General features: G+C 44.5%; 1 protein-coding gene across 1 annotated transcript in view; it reads left to right on the plus strand.

Annotated features, from left to right (window-relative positions):
* CBX2 (chromobox 2) overlaps positions 1–21,628 on the plus strand; it is a 103,585-nt gene extending 81,957 nt beyond the window's left edge. The window contains exon 5 of the mRNA XM_069199708.1: positions 17,818–21,628. Coding sequence (XP_069055809.1) covers positions 17,818–19,254 — 1,437 coding nt within the window. The 3' untranslated portion in view covers positions 19,255–21,628. The remainder of the gene's footprint in view (positions 1–17,817) is intronic.
* The last annotated feature ends 631 nt before the right edge of the window (positions 21,629–22,259 follow it).

Consider the following 22,259-nt stretch of genomic DNA (forward strand, 5'->3'; position numbering starts at 1 on the left):
GGCGCGTCCTACTCCATGGTGGTGTGAAGAGCGGTGGAGGTCCTGGGCCTCGAGCTCCCTTTAGTGGCAGTCAGGACTAACATCCTGACTGAGGTGCTTCAGCCTTGGGCTTCCTCTTCTGAACCCCTTTTGCCCTTTTAATGAAGCCCACTCTGATGTCATGCTGGGGACTTGGTCCAAACCCAGCGAAGGGGCTCCTGTAAACAGGGCAATCGCCCGCCGCCATAGACCAGCTCCCAGTGTTCTTGACACAACATCTGACCCCTGACAGCTTGGTTATCCAAGGATCCATATCCCCAGGCACATTCCCTTTCGCACCCCTGGATATTGAGTCTAAGAGGTCTAAGAGGCTGAATCAGCTTGGGAAGATGGCTTCTTCCTCCAGCCTGGCATTGCAGTCAGTGAACAATGCATGCCTTTGGGGCCGTTCTGGTATGCAGTTGCATAGGTGCTGCCACAGGTCCCGGAGGAGGCCCGGGCCTTTCTCTCCCAGGCTGTTGCTGCTGGGAAAGACGCAGCTAAGTTCACAATAAAATGTGAGCTGGATATGACTGACTCACTAGGCAGATTGGTTGCATCAACAGTGGCCTTAAGGTGCCACACTTGGTTGAGGACATCTGGCTTTTCGGGGGATGTCCAATCCACTCTTATGGACATGCCCTTTAATGACAACCATCTCTTTGGAGACAAAGCAGAATCTGCTCTTTAAGGAGTCCCGGGCTACGGCCAGGACCTTGGGTCTCGCAGCTGCCCCCTTAATCTACTTTTCATCTACGGAAGGGGTATCTGACCAATGCACTTTACTTCCAGTCACCATGCTGCCCATCCTCTACATGGTGGAGGACGCAGGATCCAGTGTCTTTGTGGATCAGGTAGCCAGCAGTCTACCTAGTCCCATTCCCTCCTGCTTTAGCTTTCAAACCTTCCTTGTCTGATGCTTCCCCATCAGGGACCAGTTGGTGACCGGATTCACTATCACCTGCCCCGCTGGCAATACTTCACGGCAGACATGTGGGTTTTGCAAATACTCTAAAGGAGCTACTCCCTCCACTTCAACACTACCCCTCAATCCCTGCCACCATCTTACAGTTGGATGGCAGAGGATCATTTAGCACTTCTACGCATGGAGTTTATGGCTCTTTTGGCCAAGGGAGCCGGAGAGAAGGGTCCCTGTGTTGCTGGTGTTCCCGCTACTTCCTGGTGCCCAAAAAGGACAAGGGCCTCCACCCTATCCTAAACCTCTGGTCCCTTGATCTATTCCTCAGAAAGGGGAAGTTCAAAATACTCACTCTAGCTTACGTTTTATCTGCCCTGGATCCAGGAGACTGGATGGTAGCTTTGGACTTGCAGGACACCTATTTCCATATTCCCATCCTGCCTGCCCACTAACGTTACTTGTGGTTCACGATACGCCACCAGCATTTTCAGTTTACCATGCTCCCCTTTGGCCCTACCAGCGCTCCTCGGGTGTTCACTAAAGTGATGGTGGTGCAACTCATCTGCGCAGGTTAGGGGTTTGTTTTTCCCCACCTCCACAACTGGCTGTTGAAGGCAAGCTCACCCCAGGCTGTTGTCTCCTACCTGCAGACTAAGGCGGATCTCCTGCATTTGCTGGGGTTCACTATAAACATGCCAAAGTCACACCTGACTCCCTCTGAGTCTCCCCTTCCTCGGAGCTATTCTGGACTTCGTGCAGTTTCGTGCCTATCCTCCTAAACAGGGAGTCCAGGATATTCATGCTATGATACAGATGTTTCAGCTTCTATCCTGGATTTCGATGAGCATGACTGAGGCAGCTGGGCTTCATGGCCTCCTGCTGGTGACGCATACCAAATGGCATATATGGGCTCTGAGTGAGACCTTGAATTCCAGTGGGCGCAGCATCAGGAGACTCTCTCAGACATGGTCCGGATCTCAGAGGAAACTGCACAAGATCTGCAACGGTAGCTATTGGACCGCGATTGGGGAAGGAAGAGGGATCTGCCCCTGACCCAATCAGATCTCACAGTAGTGACAGATGTGTCACTCCTGGGATGGGGTGGCCACATGGTAGAGGCAGAGATTAGAGGCGTCTGGTTTTCTGGTGGAGTCTCGGCTCCGCATTAGTCTTTTGGAGCTCAGGACGACCAGGCTGGCATTGAAAGCATTTCTTTCCTCTCTCAAAGGGAAAGTAGTTCATTTGTCCACTGGCATGTAGTACTGCATCAAGCAGGGCAAGGTGGTTTTGTGGACTGTTTGTTAGGAGACTCTGTGCCTCTGGACATGGCTGGCACATCAGAGCATTTAGATGGTGGTACAAAACCTGAAGGCCAAAGCGGACAAACTCCGCTGACAATGCATGGTCGATCACAAATGGCGTCTCCATCCGGAGGTGGCACAAGGTATCTTTCAGCAGTTTAGAGAGCCTTGGTTAGATCTGTTCGTCTCTGCAGAGAACGTGAAATGTCAGCTGTTTTGCTTGTTGGAATTTCCAAGGCAGCAGTCGCTCTGCAGCGCTTTTAGTCTCTAGTGGAGGTCAGAGCTCCTGTACGTCTTTCCGCCCACACCACTTCTGCCCAGAGTTCTCAAGTAGATCAAGAATGACCTGGCCCAAGTAATTCTTGTGGCTCTGAACTGGGCATGAATAGTCTGGTATTCTAAGTTTTTGAGCATGGCCATCAGTCTTCCGATCAGACTGCCTCTTCGGGAAGATCTTCAGTTGCAGTAGCAGGGGAAGGTTCTCTTCCAGGGGATCCTCATCAATAGTCAAACACTGAATATTCCCGCCCTCGTACGGGGATCCCGGAGCATATATAAAATACACACATGTACAAGTATGAAATATACAAGAAAAATATAGTATTTTTTTAGTAAACAATTTTCATACCAGATTCATGTATACATGTGCATAACAGCAATGCAGACTAGACTGATAAACAGGCTAAAATGCTTTATTTCTATGGAGTTTTTTTTTTTTTTTTTTTTTTTAAACACTCTCTTATAAAATTACAAGAAAAAACTTTCCAAAGCCCCATAGCTGGGCCCAGGAAAAGAAGCACTAGCAACATCTGCGAAAAAAGAGAAAAAACTACATTGAAAACAATAGAGCATTATTAGCTAATAGGCTGCATGCAGGTTAATACAGCAGAACCACAAAATTTGGCACCGTGCCTTTAAGACCCTGAGCACCTCCAGTATCCCACCATGCCTCAGGGGTGAAGGAGAGGTGACAGTTGGTTCACAGTTAGGCCAGTTCTTTTTTCCAGCTTCTTCTGAGAGGATCCCGGAGCATTGAGCTCTCAATTTTTCTGAGTTTTTCACAGAAAAATATTAAAAAACTGTGTTTTTCTACCTTCACTCGATGTTTTTCACCTTTGTCTGAGTGAGGGGATTTTTTCCTGACTGGAAAATGCCTTCTCTTTTTGTGAAGTGCCCTTCCTGTGGGAAGGAGGCCCAGTCTGATCCACACTCTCTCTGTATTGTGTGTGTTTGCCTCAGTGCCACTGCCCTGACACATGCAGGCACTGTAAGAACATGTCCAAAAGTACTCTGAAGGACAGAGAGAAAATCAGGCTTCATGGTCTTCATGAGAGGCAGAAAACTTTGTCCTCTTCGCTTCCCAGGCAGTCAACAAGCCATTCTCAGGAGAGACAGGCTAGATCAACGTCAGCTGGTAAGAAGGTGCCTGTCTGTTCCCCGTCGACATCATCGCTGCCACCGTCGCATCGTCACAGATCTCTGTCAACGGCGACCCGACCGACGTCAATGGATACGACGTCAAAGGCGCATAGCCATCATAAGGGCAGATCTCCGTCGACGGCAACCCACCGATCGACGTCGGGCCAGCACCGGCGTGCTCATACGCCATCGAAGGCATCACATCCCTCGACTGCACGGAAGACGATGTTGAGATCGCCTCAACGGAGAGAGCAGAGGCTTCTGTCGTCAGTGGTCCATCACTTGACGGCGAAGCATACGACGTCGAGCCGAACACATTCAAGGGGCCACCGGTCACCGTCAAGGCGCTTGACGTCGAGACCTGAGCACTCCATGGTACTTCCTTCTACGTCGGTACACCTTTTGACGTCGAGACAGGTGCTGCCTATCTCTCAAGGGGAAGAGCGTCAGCAACCACCGGCTGACGAGAATGTCACTCCAACAAGTCCAGTGGTCTCCATAAGGAGTGGATCCTCTAGGCGGTCAAGGGCCGCATCGTCAGGGCACATCTCGCCCATAAACCTATCACCAAGGTGGTTGGAGAGTCTTAACAAAACGCCTGCTTCTCCAGACTCTCAATACTCACGGATGTATTCACCATCAGCTTCTCTCCCGAGGACACCATCGCCAACGGCGAGTACAGAACGGGCTCATTCTACGTCTCGCCAGTCTGCCACTAGGCCTCGGCGCACTACAACAAGATCGAGGAGCAGGTCACGCTCCCAGAAAAGATCAAGATTGCGCCATCACAGAAGGTCTCCTTCTTGGTCCACATTGTCGAGGTCTTCCGTAAGAGGTTACTCCCCGACTCTTACGGATTCTCCACCAGATAGTTTCCCCGGTGGACGACATCACAACTTTCAATGAGGTGCTGCTCGGGGGAGCACAAAAGCTGAATATTGATGTCCCGGAACCTTCAACCTTCTCGTCGGTAATTTTTGAAACCCTGCAACACAGAGCGGTTTCAAAGAAATTGTTACCGCTCGTGCCTTGTCTTCTCCAACCAACCATGGAGACTTTTTTAACACCAGCAAACCTCCGTTTAGCTCCCGCTAGGATCTTAAAAAAATACAAGGCCCCTGATCAAGATCCTTAGTTTCTCGGCTGATCCACCACCATACTCAGTCATATTGGCCGCAGCCCGTAAGACTCATTCAGTGGCGTCATCCTCTACAGTTCCACCGGCGGCGTCTATGATGAAGGTCTCCAGCGCCTCCGCACTCCTAGGCAGATATGATTGGTCACTCTGGGACTCGCTGAGCAGGTTTGCAGAAAAGCTGCCTAGAGAGGACAGGCAGGATTTTCAGGAGCTCCTTTAGGAGGGAAGTCTGGTGTCCAGTCAGATCATCAGTGCGGCAGCAGATGGTGCAGACTTGGCAGCACATGGTTATGCGCATGGGGTTTGTGCGAGAAGATCTTCCGTTTAATGGAAACTCGCTATTTGGAACCCACACCGGTGATGAGATGGCGCGTATGAAGGCAGAGGTCGACACCATGAGGGCAGTGGGCCTCGAGAGAAGGAAAGACTTCAGGCGAAGATATAGGCCTTACGACAGGCGCCTGTTCCAACAGAGGGTTCAAACCCCCCATTGGTCCGAGAGACCACAACAGAAACCAGGGTGTCCCCTCTTCCAGTCTCGCAAAGCCACAAGAGACCGAGGATCAAGCAGACCTCAGCAGTCTACCCCCAAAGCCCCCGCAAAACAATGAAGATTTGCTTCCCTTAATACCGTACACCACTCCGGTTGGGGGAAGTATCACAGCGTTCACTCATGAGTGGCATGGCATAACAAAAGACAAATGGGTGCTGAACATTGTAGAGAGTGGATACTCTCTTTTCCGGCAACCTCCTCCTCACTTGCCACCAACCAAGTCCAGACCTGCTCACATGAACTTATTACGCAAAGAGGTTTGTGCTCTGTTACAGAAAAAAGCGATAGAAAAAGTTCCAGCCGTGCAAAGAGGAAAGGGGGTATACTCCCGCTATTTTCTAGTAGCGAAGAAGGGTCGGTAAGGAGTTTTCAGACCGATTCTAGACTTGAGGCTGCTGAACAAATACATAAGGAAACTAAAGTTCAAGATGCTGGCTCATCACCAGATTTTCCCTCAACTACATCGAGGAGGCTGGATGTGCTCCATAGATCTGCAAGATGCGTATTTTCATATCCCGATCATTCCCAAGTATCGGAAATTCCTACGATTTTGTGATAGTCTCCCAACACTATCAGTTCAAGGTGCTTCCTTTCGGCCTAAAATCTGCCCCTCGCGCATTCTCCAAGTGTGTAGCAACGGTAGCGGCGCATTTAAGGAAGCAGAAAATCTTCATTTATCCATACCTAGACGACTGGCTACTGAAAGACTCCTCTCCGGAGCAGGCAAAAAACCATCTGGACATTGTGCTCAGTGTTTTCCGATTTCTAGGTCTGCAGGTCAACTTCCAAAAGTCCACCCTGATCCCAACACAAACCCTCCGCTAACTGGGAGCGATACTGAATACAGAGCTCGAAAGAGTGTATCCTCCGGAGGAACGACTGTTATCAATAAGGAGGAAGTGTCGAGACCTTCTGGGTTCCCCCGCGCCTACGGCCTGTCAGATGACATCTCTGTTGAGCTCCATGGCCTCTTGCATTTTCATTGTCCCGAACGCCAGATTGCATATGAGACCTCTTCAAGAGGCTCTGGAGGAAAACTGGAACCAACACACAGGCCACTGGGAGGACAGAATGTTCCTTCAGGTAGGGGCACGGCAATCATTGCGATGGTGGATGCGCAGACATCACCTGTCAGTAGGAGTTCCTTTTCATCAGCTAATCCCGCCCGACACTCTGGTAACGGATGCATCGCTTCAGGGCTGGGGAGCTCATTTGGGTTCCCTTCAAGCTCCGGGCTTGTGGTCCAACAAAGAGAGGTCGTACCATATCAACCTGCTGGAGCTCAGAGCGGTTCATCTGGCTCTCAAATCATTTGCTCCATTGATTCAGGGAAAGTCTTTCCTGGTGCAGATGGACAATACGACGACAATGTATTATCTGAACAAGCAAGGAGGGGCGAGATCCCGGCCCCTGTCTCTGGAATCTCAAGCCATTTGGCATTGGCTCATAGCGAGGGGAATGTCTCTTACAGCAATTCACCTCACAGGACAGCAAAACGTGGAGGCGGACTTCCTAAGCAGAACCCTCGGACGCCCACGATTGGGTTCTTCATGACGAGGTTGTCGAAGACATCTTCGTTCAATGGGGTCAGCCTCAGTTAGATCTGTTTGCAGACGAGGTAAACAAAAAATGCCCAGACTTCGCGTCCACGTTCTACCATCCGGGGGTCTCAAGGGAATGCCCTGTTGATCGACTGGTCAGGGATATTTCTTTATGCCTTTCCACCGATTCCCATGACACCAGCGGTGATAAACTCTACAGATCCAACACCAGAATGATTCTCATAGCCCGGCAATGGCCTCGTCAGTTCTGGTACACGGATCTCCTCAACCTGTCAGAACAACCGCACAAGAGGCTGCCGTGCAGACCGGATCTCCTTTGCAGGCTGGGAGGCAAGATTCTTCACCCCAACCTTCCCTTTCTGAGCTTGACGGCATGGCTTCTGAATTCCTGCAGTATGGGCATCTAGGGCTCTCGCAGGAATGCATGAACATCTTAAAGGAGTCCAGAAGGCCTTCCACGCGGCGCTCTTACACGTCCAAGTGGAAGAGATTCTTCATATGATGTCGTCAGCAGGGTCAGAATCCTATTCTGGCTCAGGAGGAGGTCATATTGTCTTACCTGCTCCATCTAGCAAAATCGGGTCTGCAAGTGTCATCTATTAAGGTACATTTGTCTGCCCTTACAGCGTATCGTAATTCACCTTCTCAGGAATCCTTCTTTACAATGCCAGTAGTCCAGGATTTCTTAGAAGGTTTGAAGAAGGTTTTTCCACCCATTCGAAAACCCTCACCTCCATGGTAACTGAACATAGTATTATCTCGACTCATGGGCCCTCCTTTTGAGCCTATCCGCAAAGCTTCTTTACAACACCTTACGTGGAAGACAGCTTTTCTCGTAGCCATTACTTCGGCGAGAAGGGTCAGTGAGATTCAGGCTTTGTCCTCCAAGGAACCGTACACGGTTTTCCATGAAAATAGTCGTTCTAAGAACTCATCAATCATTCTTACCGAAGGTGGTGTCGGATTTCCACATCAATCAGACTATATCACTACCAACTTTTTTCCCCATTCCGGGTACTCCAGCGGAGAAAGCATTGCACTCCCTGGATTTGAAAACTGTGCTAAAATTCTACCTGGATAAGACCAAATTGATTAGATGTTCTCACCACCTGTTTGTAAATTACGGACATCTGAGAACAGGCGATGCAGCCTCAAAACGAACAATATCTAGATGGATAGTTTCATGTATTGTTACTGCATATCAATTGGCTAACAGACAGTTATTGGCTAGGCCTAAGGCTCATTCGACAAGAGGAAAAGCGGCTACTGCTGCCCTCCTTAATAATGTTCCAATCTCTGAAATCTGTAAGGCTGCTACATGGAAATCTGTACATACATTTACTAGGCATTACTGTTTGGACTCAGATGCCAGAGCGGACCCTCAAGTTGGGCAGGCGTCTCTGAGAAATTTGTTTGCATAGTGTATGTCTTTTTCCTGCACTTCTATTAGACAGTCCTAAGGGATGGGCTTGCTAATCTATTCAGTGTGACTTGATGAGGAATCCCTGGAAGAGAACTAGGATTTACAGGTAAGTAACTTATCCTTCTGCACCCAAACCTGTCCAGTCTCCCCCCTTCTTGCGTGGAGATTGAGCGGCGGCAGTTGCCAGCTTTTGACATTCTACCTGAAGTCTAATGTTATCTTGGCAGCCAGGCATTCCTCCACTAAAACACTATACACCTGTCAATGGAACAAATTTGTGGCATGGTGCACAGACCAGTCTATTGACCCCCTTTCTTCCCCTCTCTGAGGTCTTGTTTATACTTACCTTGGCCCAGCAGGGCTCTGCTTTGGCCACCCTCAAAGGTTTTGTTAAAATCTCCTATTGTTGGTAGATTCCTGAAGGGCCTTACCCATATGTTTCCTCCTTCACCATTCATAATGCCCCAATGGGATTTGAATCTGGTTCTTACTTTCCTAATGTGCGCACCTTTTGAGCCGCTTCATAGCTGTCCACTCAGGCTTCTACCATTTAAAACTACCTTCCTTTTGGCCATCACTTCTGCCCGCAGGGTGAATGAGCTGCAGGCAGTGTCATCTAAGCCACCCTTCCTTTCCATCTATCCTGACAAGTTGGTGCTTTGCACCAGGGCTTCCTTTTTGCCAAAAGTGGTAATACCCTTTCATGTAGGCCAATCCACTACATTGCCTACTTTTGACACCCCTCCCCCAAGCCTTCTAAGGAGGAGAGACTCCACCTCCTGAACCCAAAAAGATTGTTGGTGGTCTACCTTGATTGAACCAAAGTGCTCCGGGTGGACCATCAACTCTTTGTTGGTTATGTGGGTGCAAAGAAAGTTTAGGTGGTGCAAATGCGTACATCTCCAAATGGGTTGCTTTTTTACATTAAAATGTACTACGCATTGGTTAAAAAGCAACCACCAGAGGGTTGGCGGACTCATTCTATCAGAGCAACTGCTGCAACCTGTGCTTTAGCACGCAGAATTCAGTCCTAGACATCTGTCAGGCAGCAACGTGGCCATCCCTGCACACGTTTACCAAACACTACTGCCTGGACAGTCTGGTCCGTAGGGATGTGTACTGGCCACGCATGACATCGACCAGATGATGAGCCGACCGATGCCACCTAACGTCACGCAGGGGTACTGCTCAAAAAAAATCTCTGGATCCAGACTGATGTCGGGGGAAATTATAAAATAAGGAGTCTGCAACTAGAATATGTCTCTACCATATATATTGTTACCGAAGGTAAGTAACTTGTATGTTTGAATCATTCCAATTTGTCAGGCTGGGAATCCCTGTTGCATTTAAATAGCAGTAAATCAGGTTAACATGGCCATAGGCCTGAAAACACTGTTTAATAGCAAATCCACCTTACCCAAATGTCAATGAATGAGATGGAAGCATCAGCTCTCCTACTCACCCTGTAGCCCACCAAATCTCAGATTTTACAGCATGTCGTGTGAGAGTCCCTAGGCACAACTCTGCAAAAATCTTTCAGTGAACTCTACTTACTTTTATCTTTGTTTGTGCTGAGACAAACCCAGCCCTGTTCAGCTACCATTGTACTGTGAGTTTTTAGGGAAATCCTGTTAGTTTCTGTGCCACGGAGACCATTTACTTGAATCAACTGCCACCATGGTTGACTGAGAGAAGAAAGCTCTCTTCTACTCCTGTTCATCTTGTGGGCAGTAGACGATTCACACTCGTAAGCCTCAATCCCAGTGTATTTGCCTTTATCCTGTTCATAAACCCTCAAGTTGTGACATTTCTAAAATGTTCACTATAAAAACGTTAAAGGACATAGAGAGGAGGGTGGCATATCTGATGGAAAAAGAGGATACCCCCCTTCCAAGCGTGATGCCCCCTCTTCAGGAGAAGATTCCCTGAAAACTGCCCATCAAGCGCTTCCACGAAGGAAGCTAAAAAGGGCACATATTCAGTTTTTTATTTTTTTATTTTTATTTTATTTGGTACAGTGCTTGCAGCCTCCTCTTCACACACTAAGCAGGTAACAGTAAACCATTCCAGCAGTCTTTGTGCACAAGATGCGAAAAAATTTAATTTATTGATGAACAGCCAGCTCTAATAAGGAAAAATTGTCGTCTCCAACGAAAAAAAGACATCAATGACAAGACAACCGACGACAGCACCATTTATGTCATTATCTCAGTCACTTGTACTAATGGCTTTGACTGCAACAATATCCTTGTCGTAGAGCCCGGTGACGTTGATGGCAGTGCCATGAATATCTTCAGCATCTGTACTGCAGACTACTACAGCCCAGACTACACACATTTTTGACATGGTTTTCAGTCACTGCACCAAACAATTACAGTGAAACACGTGTGCCTTCATGTTTGCAATGTTCACTATCTCGCCCGTAGTTGCGAATACATAAAGACGTACATTTAATTAGTTTTTATTTTCATTTAGAGACCACTTCGGGGATCTTCCTATTTTATATAATGCAATTAGCCCTCAGGATGGTTTCATGTACTTAACACTATAGAAACGAAACATCTACATTTTCCAATACTGTTTTGTAAATTACTTGCTGTAAGAACGAATTACACATCTCGGGGATATATTCTTTGGATTGTACCTTTTATGAGAGTGGAGTTTACATACATCTGCTTGTATGTGATTAATGTAACAATGTATCAATTGTGTTGGACTAGTGTCCTACCAATTTGTTATTTTGTAATGCACGTAGTGTATACAATATCTGTGTATGCCTGTTTTTCAATCATTTCATTTATCCAATTTGTTTTATTGTATTTGCTTTATTTCTGTTAACCACTTGATTGCAATTAATTCTTATGATGTGACTTTGCGTCATATACATAGACACCCAAATATTCCCCCATCCCCCAATGTTGGCGATTACTTCAGTTGATTATCCAAGCTCAAAAGTGGTTATTGGATTGCCCTTCTTTTGCAACATGTCCTGTTTTCATTCATCAATCAAAAGAGCTGGCAAGAAGTTTAACCTGCCAATGACATTAATGGAACAGCAATATTTCCTTACTTTAAGGAACAGCCATGTAAGTCTATAAGATCCATTACAATCCTGGATTTTGTCTTGTCTGACAGTCTAAAATGAATAAAAAACATCTACTGTTGTTGTACCAACAATACCACTTCTGGAGGAGAAAAATACAGATCATGAGATTATGGTTATACAAGACCGAAATCAGTGATAACATGGTTGCTCAAAGGAGATTTAAAAAGCCCATCATGCCACCATCTAGTTGCCAATTCCGAGATAGCAGGTGGGTAGACAGGCTGGGTCAAATAATTAGTTTTCTATGACTCAAGATCAAATAAAGCAGCTGACCTGGGAAGCTTAAAATGCTACGGTTGTCAAGTGTGGTGTGGCATTGCGTTGCTTGACCTTGTCTGGGAGGATAAAACAGATACTGCTAGAACTGTACTGAAGGAGGTAGAACTTTTCAGCAGCTATCATTGATACAGGAATGTATGCCTCAAGCACCGGCTTTTGCCAGCTTGCAGGAAGAGCGGTCTTGAGAAGACAAGGCTAGTTAAGATCTACACCCTTCCGTCCTGAGAACCAACCAACCAAACATCTGAACATGCCTTTTGATGGTCTCACTCTGGGAAGTATACAGGTGAGGCTTTTAAGGGTCTCAAGACCGACACGGATACTGCTAAGGCAGTAGTTTTTTATTTTTTTTACAGTACTATCAAGCTGGTTCGACACATTTTGGGATCTTTGTTACCCACAAACATTTGACAGTGTGGAGGTCAAGGCCAGTTATACTGTTGTCAAAGGCAATCCAAATGAGACAACTGTAACTAAAGACAACGTTCTGAAAGATCTTTAGGAAGGAAAATAAGCTCCTCGCAAAAATGCTCCAATAACTTATTAAAGGTCTTTACTTTCTACATGTACTCTGAGGTGAAATTCCAGAGAAACGAGGAACTTTACTTGAGATTATTTTTGATAAGGAAGACGATGGGACAGAGTACAATTCTGGATATAACACGACTTAGCAAGCATTTGAAAACCCAATCATTTCAGATGATTACACTTCAGGAGGTCCTTCTGATGATCCAGGAAGATAAACTCACGATAACCTTGCATTTTCAAGATGCATACTTCCACATGCCAATTCATTGAAAGCACAGGAATGCATTTGTTTCTGTGGAACAGGGCAACACTACCAGTTCAGAGTGCACCTTGTTGAACTAAAATCAGTGCCTTGAATTTTTATAAAGTGCTTTGCTTACTGGGTCATCAAATGTACCCATACTTGGACAACTGGAATATTGAAGTACCATCAAGGGAAGGGGCAAGATCTCCAGCCGCCTACATCAGTCTCTTCCAGAACCTGGGTCTCACGCTGAACATAGGAGAAATCTCTGCAACCCAGATTGAAATACAGTTACTTGGTGCTGTACTCAACATGGAGCTGGGGAAGGGGTTTCCGTCTGGAGAGAGAATCTTAGGCTCTTTGCCATGAACTAGAGCTTTATCGACAAAACAGTTTGTTACAGTCAGACAGTATATGTCCCTGTTGGGCCTCAATTGATCGTCCATGGGACCCCATTCCGTTTTACAGGCTCCAGATGAGACCCATCTAACAAGAACATGCAGCAGAAGCAACTCAAAGACTCATGGGAAGACTGTGCAAATCACAAGAATACTAAAACTGGCATGATTGTGGAGATTCCCAGCAAACTTAAACACATCCTTTTTTTTAACCTGTATCAGAAATATTTGTACTGATAACTAATGCGGCCACGGACGGATGCCTCTCAACCAGAGGGCTCTGGTCAGATGAAGAAAGGATACTTCACATCAGTGTGCTAGAACTCATGGCCATACCTTTAGGAACGTAAGTGTTCCTACGAAGATTAGCAGGTCAAATGTTCTAATCAGAATGGATAATAAAACATCAATGTTCTACATAGCCAAACCAGGGGGAACATGGTCCCCATCTCTTCCAGAAGAGGCCCAGTTTCAAAGGGACTGGGCCATTTCTCACAAGCTGGACATTGCTATGGAACACCTGCCAAAACAATAAGGCGGGTGAAATAAGCTGAAAACTTTCAAACTTCCATGAGTGGGAGCTACACCACGACCAGGTGGATTACATCTTCCGACAATGGTGTCAACCCATGATCAATCTTTTTACCGCACTGGACATTAAGAAATGCAGGTATATCAGATGATTTTGGCATCCATGGACGATGGGCAATCCTCTCTTGATTAGTTGGTCCGAAATTTATGTTTACCCCTTACCTTCATTTCCCTTGATCCCCAGGGTACTGAAGAAGGTGAAGGTAGATCAGTGCACTCTGAGCCACATTGGTCCGATTTGGCCAGGCCAATACCGGTACAGTGATCGCCTGAAGCTACCTGCATTTTCTGCCATTTATCTGAACTTGCACTCCAGTTTCCTCTCTAGACAGAGAGAGGATAGATTGTACACCATGACTCCAAGTCTCTGAACCAAACTGCATAGTAGTTGACCACTAGGAGTTTAGCCATTAACATCCACGCAGGACTGTAGAAATATTCTAGCAGTGGAAAATGCTCGGGTGACAATGAAAACTTACAATGCCAGATGGAAGCGATTGTCTCTGATGTAGAAGTAAAGATTTCCATCCTCTTCAAATAAGATGTTATCAATTAATTATTTTTTTAAAATAATTTTTGATTTCTGATTTCAAACAAGTAAAATGTACAGTTGCCTCACCAGTCAGTGACATCAGCCATTGTCGTAACCATTAGGGGCAGTATGTTTTGACAATTCTTTTTTTATGCACAATTTAAAAAAGAAAAGTTCTGAAAACCCTTAAGTAACAAACCAGGCACTAGTCCTCTGCCTCCTTACCCCTCTGCCCAATATGTCTCTCCTGCCCACGTTGTCTTAGAATACTATTTCCTCTGACACTCCTTGTACGATCACACTCTAATACAAGCAGGCTGAAAAATACTTCCATTCTTGATGGATATGGTTGAGTGGAGTTAAAACTGCTTACGTTTGTCCATCTGGCTGCAGTTTCAGAATTTGGAATAACAACGCTATGGAAGAAAAGAGCTATTGGCATTGTTTCCTTTTTCCCAGTGAATCATAACATTTATTGATAGTTTTTGATGAGCATTTGCACCTGTATGACACCCTCTGGTTCCTTGCAAGCTCAGTACATTCCTAAGCCAGTTAATGCAGTCTCCATTTGAACCAATACACGAGGCACACTTAAAATTAATCCCCAGGAATATAGCTTTCCTTACTATTAACGTATGCAAGGTGAGTAGGAGAGATGCATGCATTCACCATCAAGAAACCTTCTCTCGTTCACGAAGTACAGAGCCATCCTGAGAACCTATACCAAGTACATACCAAAAGTTCCTACAGACTTTCATTTGAATAAACCTGTTGTTCTGAGAGTTTTCTTTCCAAACCAAACTGTCAGCGGAAAGATTATTGCATCCATTTGACTGATAGAGATGCCTCAGTTCATCCGCTCTCCAAACATGGGATATCATGTAGGCTGTCAGCCTGCATTGCATTTTGTCTCACCAAGGACAAGTGTCCTCCAGGGAAGAGTCAGGGTTATTCCATCAGGCACATGGCATCAACTGCTGTACTCTTGCTAGTGCCTCAGACATCATTTGTGCAGCCACCTGGATCAGCAGGCACACATTCACAAAGCATTACTGCCTCTGCATGGGTGCAGAAGCAGACTCTGCAGTGGTAGTTATAATTAGCATATTTTGATACATATATATATATACACAGTGGGTGCTTTGTGTATTGCGTGAGTACGAAGGGCTTAATGAGTCGTGAGCTGTGCAAAAGGATGATCACAAAAGAAGAAAACAAAATGTTGAAAATAAAATATGTAATTATTTGTTCGAGGCATGTGTGGGTGTGGAAACACATGCTGTGTTGTACTCCTGCCATCTAGTGTTAGGCCTGGATGTGTGCAAATTGTTTTTCTTCAAATAATTTTTCTCGGGTCATGAGGTAGTGTGATTCCACCTCTTACTGGTAATGCGCATGGTCAGTGGCTCCGTTGTTAGATTGTTTTCTTTCCTCTGTAGGGTGTTGCCGTGCTTGCAACGGCGTTGATCTGGTGTTCCTTTCGACCTTCACAGTTCCTCATCCAGTTTTGACTCTAATCTCCTCCTTCTTGCTTTGTATTGGGTCAACTTCTGAAGTTATACCATTCTGGACCCTCAAAAGGGCATCTGGGACACCCCTTGCTTTTGGTCCATGGTCTGCACCGACTGACCGCTTTGGAGACCACGCCCAGCCTAATTTTTGCACTGAAGAAGATTAAAAAGCTTGCTTATGCCGTGCAGTCAGCTCCTGGCTCTGTGCCTACCTGACCCCAGATCCAGAACTGGTGCTGCTGAAACCGAAATCAGCACCGGTGCCAACGCATTTGGTGCAGACAGGAAAATCGGCCATCGGGCCTGTTGAGTTGGTCCTTTAAAAACTACAGGAGGAACTAGACGCCTGCCAGAGGCATATTGTCATTCACCCCAGACACGCTGAATACTTACACAGGCCATGGCACCTACCACTCAACCTTCAAAGAGGCAGCTTCAGTTTGAAGAGGCCCTGGAGCTTCCACCGTCAGGCAAGAAGTGAAGAGACAAGGCTGCCAGTCCTCTCCCTGAGCTTAAGCTTTGTTCCCTTCAAAACACCACCCAGGCACCTAGCATCACCATTCCTCCCCATCCCCCCAAACTCCCCTGCTTCTTTTGCTGACCCACTTTCCTATACACAATGGGGGTCAACACATTTTGACCTAGGCAAACATGGCTTTGATAGACTTGTGGATAAGGAAATTCGACAATGGAATTTCCATGGGAGAACTACTGTGCAAAAAGGTTTTCTGGGGTTCATACAGGCATTGGGGAATTAGTCAGGTATTTGACTTAAGTGACAATTCCTACGGAGCAGAAAAAGGACTAAAGGTACGTAACCTTTTTTTAGCCTCATAGTGTGCTCTTTACCATATCAATTGTATTAACTGTTTAAATGGCTATCTTTAAAAGCAGAATATGCTAAAGAATCTCATTATAAATGCAACAGTTGGAGCCCTAAAGCGACCATTACTTCAAAGACTTTTTACGTTTAAAAAAGAGCAAGTCTGTGCTAGTACCTAAACGTTGTAGAAGATGTTAACTTTAAGTAAAGAAAACTATTGAGAGTACAAGCTTTCTAAATAAAATGGACAGCTCGTTTAATGTATAAATTCATTTTTGAGACAGTTGTACATTGAAGAGACATTTGTATAGACTCTTACACTGAAATATTTAAGATTTAAACTTCTCTATTTCTATATATGAATGTGATGCTCGTGGTATTCCAGAAGAGAGACGGAATAAGTCAGTTTTGGCAGTGAAGTCAATATAGCATATTTTGTGTCTGTTATCTCATTTTGGAACATTGTAAGAAGTATTTGCATGCAATATTTTTGAAAAGATGCGTAATGACAATTGTCAACACGACCTTGATCTGATTCAAGGCACCCTCTCAAAAATTAATTGGTTGCACTGTTAATTTAACATAGCTCGGTGGACAATTACTTTAGAGAGTTTCTTTAAAAATGACAAGCCTAATAAATTAAAAAGCTACTGGTTTTACTCGAAATCTGTACTATTAAATATTTTAACTCCATATAAAGTTGACTATTTCATTCCTTTTTTTAAAATCTCTTGTAATTTACCTGGTTATGGATTTCCTAAATTTGGGTTTCGTAAGAAACTTATTCAATAAAGATTTTACTCTATTATTAAAGGCTGGACCTAAAAAGAAACTATGGAATTGGGTCAAAATTGTCCCATTGCAGCATTGATAGCTTTATATAAAAACATTGCATTCTCTAAATGTCCAGTCTTCTCTACAAGGAAATTGATTTAGAGAAGAATCCTGAAGATTGTTTTTAAAAGGACCCCATGTGAAAAGACCCTTGTAAAGGAAGAAAAAGTATAGTGGAGAATGCATTGCAGCTTCTGGGGGTATTCTACGTTTCAAAATTATAGTGGGTTTGAATCCACGACTAGAGATAGCATCTCAGATCAAAGCCAGCTTTGCACTGCAACCTTGGAGTCACCAGAGTTCAAAAAGCCATCCCACTGTTCACTGCAGTTAAAGCTGTAGGAAATAGTCTACCAATGAACCCAAAAGACCTCAGAGAATTTGGAGCCAAGACTTGTCTCCGCCTTTTTTTTCTTCCGGTCACTGCTGCCTTTTAACTCTTCTGAATTTGGTGTGACTACTTGCCAGTTTTGATGTTTTTGATTAATTATTAGATTGTTTACTGCGTTGCTCGATAATGGAGACTTAAGTTGAGAAATTGGCAATTTTGCACTGCAACTAAGAAAAAAAAACATATTGAAATCTGTTTTGTAACTAAATTCTTTTTGTTTTGTTTTTTTTCCCCTTCCCTTTTAAAGGAACCAGAGATGCCCCAAAAAGTCAAATCGAGTAGCTCCTCCTCTTCTTCATCTTCTTCTTCGTCCTCCTCCTCGTCCTCCTCTTCTGAAGAGGATGATAGTGATCAGGAAGCTAAGAGGGGTCCCCGTGGACGGGAGACTCACCCAGTTCCTCAGCAGAAAGCACAGATTGTTGTAGCCAAGCCTGACCTGAAGGAGCCAGTACGCAAGAAACGTGGTCGGAAACCGCTGCCACCTGAGCAGAAGGCAGCAGCCCTTCGTCTGAAGTCCATGGCAAAAATAATGAAAACTACTTCACACGAGGTTCCCATTGGGGCCCGCCTGATTGGTAAACTGCAGCAAAGTAATGCCCAGGGGGTTGGTTTCGGCACTTTAAAGACTCACTTACATGAGCTCTCAAATCAAAGCAGTCGCACTCCTGGGCTTGGCGGTTTGTCAGTGGATCACCTTTCTAATATAGCTAGAAATTTGCCTGGACATGGGAACGGAGGCCTGAACCGCAGCTTGAGCTGGCAAAGTTCTATTGTACACTACATGAATCGGATAACCCCAAACCAATGTAACAGTGCACCACCTACTGTCAAGGTAACTCCATCTGTGCCAGCGTCAAAGAGTAGTATCTCAACTCCGACCGTAAAAGCGAAGAGTGCCAAAGTGCTGGGTGGGTTAGGGTTAAATGCTCAGCGATCCAAGCTCGCAAAAGTTGTCAGTGCTGGGACTACTACTGAAGTAAAGTCTGATTTTGCTGTGAATGCCAACAATAAGAACCTGTCCAGCAGTGGTGCCTCTAGAGGTCTCTCTTCCAGCACCTCATGCCTTTCGAGCCAGGAAGCCAGTCTTCAAGCTTTAAACTTGCAGAGTGTTAACAGAACTGTACCGAGCTCCACAGGCTTAACCAGCTCTCCCCACACTGCTGCTTCACAGAATACTAAAAGCACTAAAAATTGTGCTGAGAAATCTGGTTCATCTTTTGTTCCCAAAATCGATGGGGGGCCGGTCATCAACACTGTCAGTTCTGGAAAACTGTCTGTTTCACCTGACCCAGCTAAGGGAGAAAAGGCAGCAGCCAAGAAGGTTCAAACCAGCGAGCGAGATACTGGAAAATCCAGCACTAATCCTGGTTGCCCACCCAACCCAGTACTTCATGACAGCAGCCACCAAGACACTGGAAAGCCTGGGGCGGAGAACCGCAGGCCAGGAGCACTCTCTGAGATGAGCACTGGCGAGGAAACCACCAGTTCTGACTCGGATCAAGACTCTGCCATTTCCAGCCGGGCCCAGAACATGTCTGTTTCCATCCAGACAAAACAGGACTGGAAACCTACCCGCAACCTAATTGAGCACGTCTTTGTGACGGATGTCACCGCTAACCTCATCACTGTGACCGTGAAGGAGTCTCCGACGAGTGTCGGTTTTTTTAGTATGAGACACTTCTGAGACTTCCAGCAGGGATCATTCTAATGCACCATATATATTTTTTTCTTGAATTTTAGCTTTTGAAACTATACTTTTTCGCTTATCACTGGTGCCTGACTGTTCAGCGATCACTCGGTTGTGGAAAAGTAATAACTTGAGCTATTTGTTCAAAATGTTTGATGTGGGCAGGCAGCTAAAATTTGCTCCAAATTTAAGAGTTTTTAAGAGGATATAATTGGAGGAATGGTCAGCAACGAAAAAAAAATGGAAACTCATGAGTATGGATGTATTAAATATCACTTCCTTCGTGAACTTAGTGTTTACTTCCTAGGTCTTTTTCAAGGAGGTGGGGTGAAGAAGTGTGTAACATAACAGGTTATGTTGTGTTTCTAAAACTGCTTCTTTCTCTAGGATTTTTTTGGGATATCTGGACCTGCTTTTAACAATGGCTCACTTTCCCATTTCTTTGCCTTCATGGTGCTTCAAAACATGACTGACCCCCATTCCTCCATATGCTCCATCTGGATGTAGCAAAGGTTAGAAACTGAGATGGCAAGCTTAGTATGAACTGTCTTTCTGATTTTTTTTTTCTTTTTTTTTTCTCTCTCCTCTCCACCGTTGCTAACTCATCAAGATAATGCCTAGCTGACCTGTTTTTTTTTTTATATATCTGTATTGTACAAAAATAGTTTTGAAAATGTTTACAGCTTAAGTACGCTGATGACCGCAGGGTCCAGGGGCCCTTTTCTCCACATTTTGGCTACTGTATGTTTCTCAGAAAGTGTTGGAGTTTGGAAATGTTTTTCTCTTTTGTAAGGAGCTTCTCAAATACCAAAAAAATTGTGAGGGCTTTTGTCATTAACAAGAATAGTGAAGTGCCTTTATAATGTGCTGCGTTTTTACTTGGGTTTTGTTTTTGTACTTTATATTGTTAGTGATTTGGCACGCTAGTAGATGTGTACACAGGAACTGGCCTGCTAAAACTATTTACCCATTCTTTGGTTCCATTCAGCTCCCCTGAAACTTCATTGATTATCAAAGAGTATTTTGAGGAAAGGCTAATGGTCTTAATTTCTTTCCACTAAGTATGGAGGTCCACAGTCTTATTAGGGTCAAATTGTCAGTGATCACTTCCCTTGGGCAGCACTTTGTGGCTTTAATCAAATGTTACTCATCGGTCTTCATATTTTCCCACCGCATGCGCTTGAGCATGGCCTTTAGAGTGGTCTCATTCTCACTGTTTAGTTTTTGCTCCACATGAGTACAACGGCTTTTTGTACTAAAGGAATCTTTTTTGCTTTTGTATCTGAATAGAATGGGGACTCTTAAATTTTGCTCCGGTACACAACAGGAAAATAAGCTGTAACAAAGGACTTTATTTTACAGCTACCCTAAAGGGTGCGGGGTTGGATATCAGCTTTTTTAAATATTACTTTATTTCTATTTTTTCCTCAGGTTGCAGTTGTAGAGTGCTGCTTGGCAGGGTTCCTTCCAGTTGCTCCTTTTTGTAGTATGTTTATGACATTCCCGCTTGATTATGTGGCAAAAGTCATAACGTGACTGGATAAAAAATACTGAAAGTAAGTTTAAGGACCTGTTGAACAGAAACATTTCTTCTCAAGCTGGCTATATTGCAAGAAAATGTAAGCGGAATGTTCCTGAAATGTTAGCTAGTTTTGTGGAAGAGTGATACTCAAGTACTGCTCTTCAAAAGTTGTCCATGGAGAATAGATAAATATTTCAGGACGTTTTTTTCCCTTTGATTACCACTAAGCCTTCTCATGTATCCTCTTCCAAACCGTTCTTATATTTTAAATTGAGTGGTGTATGCATACTTTCATTTTCACTTTTCGGTCCCGACCCTGTTTTGGCACCAGTTTCCAACAAAAACTTAATACCATCACCTTTCATGAGCCATCAATACTTAGAAAACCAAGAAACAAATGTTTTGGCTATGAAACAGTTTGCATGTGTTCTTAGCTGGTGAAGTTTTATTTTAAAGTGTGAGTAACTCAAAATTTTAGTTACGGTGAAAAAAAAACGTTGAGGGTTTTTTAGAGGACTTTCATTGATGATTTTGAGACTTTAAAGACCTTCAGTCCCTGTTTTGTGCACATTCGGTAAGTAGCAGAGAAATATGTAATAAAATGCATGTGAACCAGCTGCGTCACGTTTGTAATAGTATTCCACCCTGCTATCTGGCCTTTTTTGTTTTCCAGGCAGTTCCTGTAAAGTCTGTATAGTCTTTTTGGCGACTGTCACTTAGTTTTAAAAATTAATGTAGGCAGCGTTTTAATTTATTGTCATTTTAAAACACCTGTAATGGTGGTATATGTAAAGATTTTTGTACATTTCTTTGTTTTAGTATAATAAATATTTTTATAAACTTTTCAAATTCCTGTTTGTGATATTTCTTATTATGTTTCTGTTGAATACTATATTTTTTTCTTCAATTGAATATATGCTCTATAATTTGTATGCTGTGTCCTTTTAGGATTATTGTTAGCACTTTCAGTTCTTTTACTAGTATCCCTGGTCTCATTTCACCTCCCTTGTCTGTTGACAAAATATTGAATTCTCTAAAATGTCTGCTGTAATTTTCAGGAGAGAATGGCTGGTCATGGTCTCTGACAGTGTATTGTCAGCAATTATGGGTTATAATCAGAAAAGGTCCTACAGAGAGACTCCATATCTCGGATCTGTGCATTTAATTAAAAGGTGCATAAGAATCTGTCCAGCATAGAAGGAAGGTCATGCACGACTGAATAATAGTCTTTGGCCAGTGGATAAGGAGAGCTCTGGGAGTCCACTCGGGACCAGTGTGACAATATCTTTGCTATGTTCCCTCCTGGGGCTGTTGGGGTCTGAACAATCTGTCTTCACACCAGTGACAGAGTTACAATCTCCCTATATAATGTAAGTGCAGTCCATCTGATTAGTCAACAGGGGAGGCAAATAATTTCCTCTAGCCCTGAATTGGTGCATAAAAATGTAGGAGGACGATGCCCATACTGTCCAATTAGGCT

Source organism: Pleurodeles waltl, chromosome 7, assembly GCF_031143425.1.
Source record: "Pleurodeles waltl isolate 20211129_DDA chromosome 7, aPleWal1.hap1.20221129, whole genome shotgun sequence".
Classification (NCBI taxonomy): Eukaryota; Metazoa; Chordata; class Amphibia; order Caudata; family Salamandridae; genus Pleurodeles; species Pleurodeles waltl.